The 9,982-nt window shown below is 35.9% G+C and overlaps 2 protein-coding genes across 2 annotated transcripts; one reads left to right on the plus strand and one right to left on the minus strand.

Moving 5' to 3' along the window:
* Positions 1-351: 351 nt before the first annotated feature.
* On the plus strand, positions 352-1,293 carry LOC114035668 (olfactory receptor 52E4-like). Its single transcript, XM_027852012.1, has one exon. It carries the CDS (start codon positions 355-357, stop codon positions 1,291-1,293), a length of 939 nt encoding a protein of 312 aa, XP_027707813.1. The 5' UTR covers positions 352-354.
* A 7,280-nt stretch (positions 1,294-8,573) lies between these two features.
* On the minus strand, positions 8,574-9,530 carry LOC114035612 (olfactory receptor 52E8-like). Its single transcript, XM_027851910.1, has one exon. The coding sequence runs from the start codon at positions 9,522-9,524 to the stop codon at positions 8,574-8,576; it is 951 nt and encodes a 316-aa protein (XP_027707711.1). The 5' UTR covers positions 9,525-9,530.
* Positions 9,531-9,982: the final 452 nt, after the last annotated feature.

Consider the following 9,982-nt stretch of genomic DNA (forward strand, 5'->3'; position numbering starts at 1 on the left):
TTTGTGGTTTTTTTTTTTTTTACTTTTAGGCAATTGAGGGTTAAGTGACTTGCTCAGGGTCACACAGCTAGTGTCAAGTGTTTGGTCTGAGGCCGGATTTGAACTCAGGTCCTCCTGACTTCAGTTTTGGTGCCCTTTCCACTGCACCACCTAGCTGCCCCTAAATCTTGTTAGTGTTAATTTGGAAAACGGCCAAGATAAATTTACTAGGCAAAAGTAATGAAATGTCACTAAAATGAAACTGTCTTCTTCATGGTTCTCCAGATAACAGAGGAATGGGATGAATGTAATGTCTCCATTAAAGGGGGAAAGATTCTTCATTTACTAAGAGTGGATTTCAACAGCATCCAGAGAATGTCTTCACTTAATAACACTGAATTCCACCCCTCCAACTTCCTGCTACTGGGAATCCCTGGACTAGAAGAATTGCACATCTGGATAGGGTTCCCTTTCTGTACTGTGTATCTGATTGCATTTGTAGGAAATCTCAGCATTCTGTTTGTGATCAATACTGAGCAAAGTCTCCACCAACCCATGTTCTACTTTCTAGCTATATTGGCCACTGTTGACTTGGGTCTCTCCACAGCCACTATTCCTAAGATGATGGGCATTTTCTGGTTCAACTTGAGGGAGATTAGCTTTGAGGGATGCCTCACCCAGATGTTTTTCATCCACATTTTCACTGGTATGGAGAGCTTTGTGCTTGTGGCTATGGCCTTTGATCGCTATGTTGCCATCTGCCATCCTCTCAGGTATAGTATGATCCTCACTAATAAAACCATTGTCACTATTTCAGGCGTAGCTATCATGAGAAATTTTTCTTTAGTGACACCAAAGGTATTTTTAGTCCTCCGGCTGCCATATTGTGGTCATCATGTCATTCTTCATACCTATTGTGAGCATATGGGAATCGCTCGATTACCCTGTGCAAGCATCAATGTAAACATCATCTATGGCTTGTTTATTATTTGTATAATATTTTTGGATATGACCCTGATTGCCATTTCCTACATCCAAATTCTTCAGGCAGTTTTTAAACTTCCTTCTCAGGATGCTCGTTTCAAAGCTGTCAACACTTGTGGTTCCCACATCTGTGTAATCTTAGCCTTCTTCACTCCTGCTCTTTTTTCATTCCTCACCCATAGATTTGGCCACAATATTCCTCATTATATGCACATCCTATTGGCCAATCTATATGTGGTTGTCCCTCCTGCACTCAATCCTGTTATTTACGGAGTCAGGACCAAACAGATCCGGGAATGTTTCCTTCAAATCTTCACCAGGAAAGATTAATGTTAAACAAAGAAATCTACACTATTCTATTCTGGTTTTCCCCCATGGGAAAATAGCTTTTGTAGAGGGACAGAGTATTGTGTTATTTCCAATAGTGAAAAATAATCTCACAATTAATAAGAAACCAAGTTCTCAGGGACAACTCAATTAAAAAAATAAAAATATAGAGATTACCTTTGTGACAATTCCAGTGTAAATATATGAGAGTGGGAAAAGCATATACTTGTAATGTCTTGACATTCAGCAAGAATTTTAATCCTTAGACCTTATATTACCCCCACCCCATGTGCATGTTGTGGTCCAGGACAAAATAAATTAGATTCTTCAGGTTTAAATAGAAAGCAATTTTATTTTCCCTCCTCAGCTCTGTGGCACATGTATCTTCTAGGGGAGAACAATAAGCATACTAATTGTGAAGTGTATAGCTCTTTTTCACCCTTCTTTCAAAATGCTGGAGAAAGGCCTGTAATTCATGACCTGATGCATTCAGTTGCTACAAAAGTATAAAGTTCAGTGCCACAGTTTTAGTCCCCAGAGGGGCAGTGAATTTTATGCAAGAAATTTATCTCACAATTCCTTTCATCACAGAATACATTCTGAGGGTTCCAGGGGCTGGAAGATTGAATACAAGAACCAAGTTTCACAGTAACAGAAGCCACCATCAAAGCTAGACAACAAATTTGAATTTCCTATATTATTGACAGTGGCTCAATGACATCAAAGTTGTGCACAAAGAATCACACAACCTGAAAACTATTGAAACTATTCGGTAAGAAACAATCATGTAAGAGCGAACAGAAAACAAACAAGCATTCATTAGCATATAGTTTACTTCACTTGGACCAATGGAGGAAGTAGACAAGATCAGGGGAAAAAAATAAGAAGCCTGACACAAAGCCATAACAAAACAGTAATAAGACATGTTATCTATGTCATTGTAAGATTTCAGCTGTAGATCTGGAAGAAATCCTAGAAGACATCTAAATCATTCCTTCCATTTTATAGATGAGTAAACTGAGGCTCAGTGAAGTAAAATAACTTGTCCAAAATGACATAGGTAGTAAGTGGACAGATAGAAAGTGAATTGAATTCAAGTATTCTGCCAAATCTAATGATCTTCCCACTCCATCATGTCTGCACATATGTTACAGACCTCTGTCAAAGACAGATCTTTTAAAAATAATTTAAGGATTTTTGAATTTATCAGTGTGAGCACTCCCCTTACAGACGCAACAGAGTAAAGCACTTATACCTCTTAATTTAGTATTTTGGAGAATTTTGTGATCAAAACATTTGTTAATGCTTAATAAATACTTGCTAAACTATAGAACATTTTCAGGTTGGGATGGAGTTTTGAGACAATAAGGCTAGTTCATTATTTTTTTTCCCAAATTTCCTGCAATATGGCGCAGTCTAAACTAAAGAAATCAAATGGCTTAAACTCTGTTTAAGCATGCCTAAACCCCATCCTTATACCACTTGAAAAGAAGAAGTAAATAAAGAGAGAGACAGAGACAGAGACAGAGACAGATGGAGATACAGAGACAGAGACAGAGAGAAATAGAGAGAAAACTTGGAAAATATCAACTGATAAAATTTGAGAATGTAGCTGTTACTATAGAGCTACTTATCCCTACTGTCCTGAAGTCTTTGAGCTGGTATTAATTGACTAATAACTGTTTAACTGACAATTCCTAACTGACTGACTGATTAAATGTACTCACTATGTAAATATGTAAGTACTTACCATGTGCTAATCACTATACTAAGTTCTAAGGAATATAAGGTAGCTAAACAGTCATTTCTTTCTAGGAGCTTACATTCCAATTAAAAAAAACATAAAGGGGAGCTAGAAATCTGGGGAGGGGTCAAGTGAAGAGCACAGTAAGAGTAGATGGCATTATTTTAAAATGTCCAGGGAATGCTGTGGTGTCCTTGTTCTAAGAAAGCTAAGGCAAAAGCTCAACTGTCAGGTTATTGCCTTCTCAGGGCCCCAAAATGAGGACCATCCAACTCCCCCCCATCTTCCCAACAACGTGCATTGAGGGTATTCATGTGCCTGAAGACTTCTATGGCCTGATCCCCTATCACACATGCTGACTTAGGTTTAAGCCCACAGTGGGTCATGAGCAGACCCCAGACAATGGGCTTCTTCCAAGTTTTTGATCCCAATCCACATCTAAGCCAACATAATCCCTTGTCTTATTCTACAACTCACCAAAATCTAGATAATTACTATCATGCTTATCACCTCTGTCTAGGCCAAAATATTGGGAAAGCCTATCGTTCTACTTTACCTCTATTCTTTCTTCTCTTTCCCCCATTAGTCTCCTGAAAAAAGCTGAAAGATACAAGGGTATGCATGCAGTTCAGTCCCCCACTCTACCTTCTGTAAAAATAATAAAAATGTGATTCAATATGAAGGAAGAATAAGATTCAATAGTTTAAAAATGGAAGTGTATCTTGTTGGAGTTATTAGTTTGAATAGATGAAATAGTACAGAAAATTATGCTACACTTAACTCATGAACTATAAGGGGAAAATGATGCAAAAATAAATATGAATGGCTAAGTTCTTTTCTTAAGATAAAAAAAATATGGAATACAAGATGAAATAAGACCCATCAAAGTGTTGGTTACCAGACATACATTTTGTGTAAGAGAACAGAATCAAATAAAATTAAGAGGTCAGTCTAAAATAGGCTATAGAACTCTAAGTACAAATAAAGCAGGGGTCACATAATAGTATCTGAGAAAATGGATTTCAAATGAATCTAAAAAGAGAAAAAGACAGACATTGTTGATTCATAATGGTAAAAAGGAAAATTGTAAGAGGTATATAATAATTCTCAAGTTATATGCAATTATCAATGATAGTCAAATTAATAAAAGTTTATCAGTGATACAAAATAGAAAAAATATATAGTAATAGCAATACACCTACTTCTATCTTCTAAAATCAAAATATCACAAGTCAAATGAATAACTAATATTACATTACCAGTCAAAGACTTAATAAAGTAGAATTTATAACTGTATAGAGACAACTAAATGGCCAAAACATGGAAAATATTTTCAAATGTAGATAAGCATAGAAAAATTGACTATCTACTAGGTCATAGAAAAATCTATATATACAAAAACTATTTTATTGTATTTCAAGAGAATGGAAACTAAATTATATTGATAGCATAATTTAATAATATAAAAGTATTGAAGTAGCTAGATGGCACAATGTATAGAGTGCTGGACCTAGAGTCAAGAAAACCTGAATTCAGACTCCATTTCATATTTACTAGCTGTGTGACCTTGTGCAAATCACTTCACCTCTTTTTTCCTCAGTTTTTGTGGTTATTCATTTCAGGCAGAGATAGTGGAGTGATTGCTATTTCCTTCTCCAGCTCATTTTACAGATGAAAACAACTGAGGCACAAAGGATTAAATGACTTCCTCAGGGTTACACAACTAGTAGATGTCTGAGGTCAGATATGAATCGGATATGATTCTCAACTAATTTAAATTTAATTTTCTAAAATTAATATTTTTGGTTCACACTATACCTGACATTAGGCAGCTAGGTGGCATCATAGATAGAGCACTAGGTCTGGAATGAGATGACTCATCTTCTTGAGTTCAGATCTGGTCTCAGACACTTATGTGACCCTGGACAAGTCATTCAACCCTGTTTGACTCAGTTTCCTCGTCTGTAAAGTAACCTGGAGAAGGAAATGGCAAGCCATTCTAGTATCTTTGCCAAGAAAACCCCAAATGGTGTCATGAAGAATCAGTCACAACTGAAACAACTCAACAACAACAACAAAATACTTGACATTTCTTTCCAGTGGAACTCTAGGACAGCATTATTATTTCTCAAAGGTTTGTTTTTGTTGTTGTTATTTAATTTCCATTCCCCAACCAGTTCTTCTGTATTGGTAAGAATGAGGTCTAGAATAGCAGTATTCTTCATTACTTCTTCCAGCTTTTGAAAGATTAAATTGTTATCAAAACAAAACAAGAATGTGCTGACTGCTGTTATTTCCACAGTTACAGATGTCTAAATAATTGAAGTTGTCCATAAGAACTGTATTATATATGTGTGCAAGCTTTGCAGTTTACCTCAGAAAATTTTCATTCAACTCCTTTAGTTAGCCTGGAAGATGGTAATATATTCTCACCAAAATATAGCCTCTCTTTCTCCTCTATTCCTCCTCAAAATGCTTGTCACTCTATTTCCCCAATTTCATGGAATCACATATATACACACACTTATGTGCATTAATATCTTCCACATTTGCAATACCATTTCCACCATCCCTTTCAAGCAATCAACTTATTTGGAAAGAGGCATAATCTTTCATTGGTGTAGTCTAGTGAAATGTTTTAGTGCATCAAGTCTTCATGAGTCCAATCAATCCATTAACTGGTATTTATTAAGCATCCACTATCTGCCAGGCAGTGTATAAGTGCTGGAAATCATGTTTATCTCCTAACAGTATTACCAACTTTCCTACATTTTGCATCAAGCTTTCTATTGTATCTAGTGTAACAACTACATGTGGATATTATTATTCCACCCGCCTTACTTTTCAGTTTAAATCCCTTTCTATTGGATGTATCAGACCTTTACAATGTTTGGAACCCAGCAGGATAGAGATTAATGTGAGATCCATGTAAGCAAGTATGATTTTTTGGAAGAAGTTTGTATCATACTAGAATTTAAAGATGGAGAGGAATTGGATAAATAGAATCAGTATTAGAGGGATGATATTTCAATAAAGGAAAGGTGATGAATGAAGGTTTGAGAATAAGTACGACACAAATAGCACAATCTGTATGACTTACTTAAGGCACTTTTTTCATCTCTGCTTCACAGTAGATCCAAGAGGTAGGAGTATCTTTGAAGGAGCTAACAGGAATAGAATGCACATCCACTAGAATATATGTTCTCTTTTGAAACAGGAAAAACAAAAAAATCATTTCTGATCTCCTTTCTATGAAAATTGAGGCCTCTGCTTCTTTGTTTTTATTTCTACTGTGTTCTTCTACATATCACTTGTTTGATGAGCCCCTACAGTTTGTTTTTTGGGGGATTTTTTGTATGTCACTGCAGAGCAGCATCAATAAGTTTGTGTGCTTTACTTTGATGGGACATCACATCTGCTGATTTTTCTGGCAGGTTATTCTCCTGCTCCTATTTTTTACTGAAGACAACTGAAAATTATGCACCTGAACAATTTGAATCAGGTTCTTGGGAAGCACAGCTACCAAAGAAAAATGAGGACTATCAGCAAATATCAAGTGGTTACTGATAAAGCAAGAGGAAAATGTCTCAGATACTGTGTTCTTGGAATCCATATTTTAAGAACTGCAAATATATGTACTTGAAGAGGCATACTATTTCATTTCCTTTGTGTATATAACCTGATCCCTTTATCGACAAAAATAGGAATATATAAAAATAGTCCTTCTTCAATGCAACTTATCTGAATCTATATCTTAATTGATCACAGCACAAGTAACAACTGCTCTGATCCATCTGCTAAATTCATATAGTACTTCTTCAGACATACTCATATTTACCTATTTGCTCATTTACTTCTTTGGAGTCTGTATTCTTCAATAAAATGCGTACTCTATGATTTCAGGAATAGTCTTGTTTTTACCTTTGTCCCCTGTAGAGTAGTGTATGTAATAGACATTTAAAATGTTTGTGAAATTTAATTGGTTAGCTCTTCTGACCCCTCTTACATTTAGTAATTTAGCTCCTATATGGTGTCACTCATCTCCTTTAAACCTACAAACTACATGAAGCTTTATTAAGAGGAAGGATAAGGGTTTCATTGTCTCAGACCATAAATTCAGTATGCAATAGTACCATACAATATAACATAACATATTTCAAAGAAATAGAGAACTTTTTAGAGTTAGAAGGTGCCATAGCAGTTATCTAGGCAATCTCATCCCTGAAAAGAATCCCTCCTCTCATAAAATCCCCAACAAGGCTTGATAGCCACATGTTAAAGATGATAAAATAGAGATACCTTTCATGTTAGGTTTGGACTGGGCAAATGCTGAAGTATTTTGTCCAACCCTATGACTTTTCTGGTTCTTTGAAATGTATTGTAGTACATTGATTTGAATATATGAACTCAATCATGGCAACTCTTACTTCTCCACCCTAATAAGTGAACATTTAGTTTGAAGATTTAAAAGGATAATTTTTACTAAGTAAATTAAAGTACAGAATTAGAGGATTCCAATGACATATAAAAAAATTTTCAGAAAAAAAAGATGCCTTACATGTGTTTTATGTCTAATTTTCTTATGCATTTTTGAGTATCATGATGTTCTTTTATCAATATAGTAGACTGTGTTAGGAGATAATGAATTGATATAGAATTGTATAATTTTACTTGGACCAGGAGGCACATAATGGAACATCTCATCCAATCCTGCATTTTACCAATCAGGAAACTGGTCCAGAAAAGTGACTATATGATGAGTGAAAAAAACAAACAAACAAACAAACACTGGATTAAGAGTGAGAGAAACTAGATTCCAATCAGGCTATTCTACTTGCTATCACTGTGACTTTGGAAAACAGATTCAATTGTCTTATTTGTAAAACAAAGGCATAAGACAAAATGATTTCTGAGGTTCATTGTAGTTTCAAGTTCTATGACTATTTAAACGACCTGATAAAGGTTGGTTAGCAGGAGAGTTGACACTGGAAAACAATTATCCTTTTTGATAGCTAAATGTTCTTAGCATTAAGCAAGGAGTGTTATGTCGTGACTATTATTCCCTGTAACTAAAAGCCATCATTTGACATCCACATTCAAATAATATGCACTCTTTTTACATACAAACAAGTCACTAAAAACAACTATATTATATACATTAATGCTTGACCAAATTTTCTTGTAGTCAATGCATGAATCATCATAGCATATGCCAGTCATTCCTGCTCTGGAAGATTGGTGAGTATGAAGGGGCCCTAATATAGATCAGAGGAATATAAATGGAAAGGAACAAGATAGTAAGCTTGATAGACTGGAGACTTAACCATTTAATGACATGTTTCTTTTTTGATAGTCCCTTTCTATAAGGCTAAATAAGTTCATTACTCCCAAGTTTTCCACTGTCCAACCATAGTATTAGAACGACATGTTTAGATTGTCTCCCACTGTAAAATATGTCTTCTACTTAATAAAATTCTGAATAACTGCATTTGTTCATTTGAGGTAGAGCACAGAAAAGATATAAATTAGTTTCTTCATGTCACACTGATGAAAACCAAGCTTTCTTAAATAGTCTCAGCACCAGTTCACGGATTTGTTTTGTTCTGATTCCATAGATGACAGGATTAAGTGCAGGAGGTACAACCACATAAAGATTAGCCAGGAGAATATGGATATATCCAGGGATATTATGTCCAAATCTATGAGTGAGAACAGAGAAGAAGGCTGGGATAAAGAAAGATAAGATCACAAAGATGTGGGAGCCACAGGTATTGAGAGCTTTGAGTTGAGCGTCCCTGGATGGGAGGTGAAAGACACCACAGAGTATCTTTACATAAGATATAGTAATGAGGATCACATCTCCAAATATCACAGCTATAATAACTAACCCAAATACAATGTTTATTTTAATGTCAGCACAAGACGACCGAACAATACCCATATGCTCACAGTAGGTATGAGGGATGATGTGGTGCCCACAGAAGGGCAACCTCAAGACGAGAAAGACCACTGGAAATATCAGAAAGAAATTAATCAGGATCAAAAGTGCTAGAATGACAGTAATGGCTCTGTTGGTTAGTATCATGTTATATCGAAGGGGGTGACAGATGGCAACATAGCGATCAAAAGCCATGGTCACAAGCACGAAAGTCTCCATAGCAGTGAACATGTGAATAAAGAACATCTGGGCAACACAACTCCCAAAGCTAATCTCTCTCTGGTTAAGCCAGAAGATTTCCAGCATTTTGGGGATGACAGACGTGGACAAGGCTAAGTCAATTGTAGACAACATGGCCAGAAAATAGAACATTGGCTGGTGGAGGCTGCGCTCAGTCTGAATCACAAAAAGGACAGTGAGGTTTCCCAAGAGTGCAATCAGATACACAGAGCAGAAAGGAAAGCCAATCCAGATGTGCATCTCTTCTAATCCTGGGATTCCCAGTAAAAGGAAGAACAAGGGGTGAAATTGAGTGTCATTGGAAGGGAGCATCTTGCCAGGGATTATTAGTTCTTTAGAATACCACTTTTTTTTTTTGCTGAAGTCTGGAGAAGAAAAAATGTTTGAGTATTATTTCCTCCTTGATTTACTCATACAGATGATACCTCCCTTATTATCTTTCAATATTCTATCCAACCCACAATCTATAGTTCAAAGGTGAAATAATCAGATCATCAGTGGCAATCTGTGTTATCTAGTAGGTGAGAGCAGGATTTGAACCAATTCAAATAAGGACTTAAAGCCCCATTCTGGAAGAGGCAGTTTTTGACTCCCCAGAGGGAAAAATAAACTTTCTAAGGATTAAAATTTCCCAAATTGAAGTGGGTGCTCTCAAGTGGTGATGAATTCAGATCAACGAACAAGATTAAAGTGGAAAGCAGATAATCATGCATTATAATTTGTATTGAGAGACTTCCTGCTAAAGTATGAGTTAAACCATGTGGTCTCAG

This window comes from Vombatus ursinus, unplaced genomic scaffold (assembly GCF_900497805.2).
Source record: "Vombatus ursinus unplaced genomic scaffold, bare-nosed wombat genome assembly UNPS02000431.1, whole genome shotgun sequence".
Classification (NCBI taxonomy): Eukaryota; Metazoa; Chordata; class Mammalia; order Diprotodontia; family Vombatidae; genus Vombatus; species Vombatus ursinus.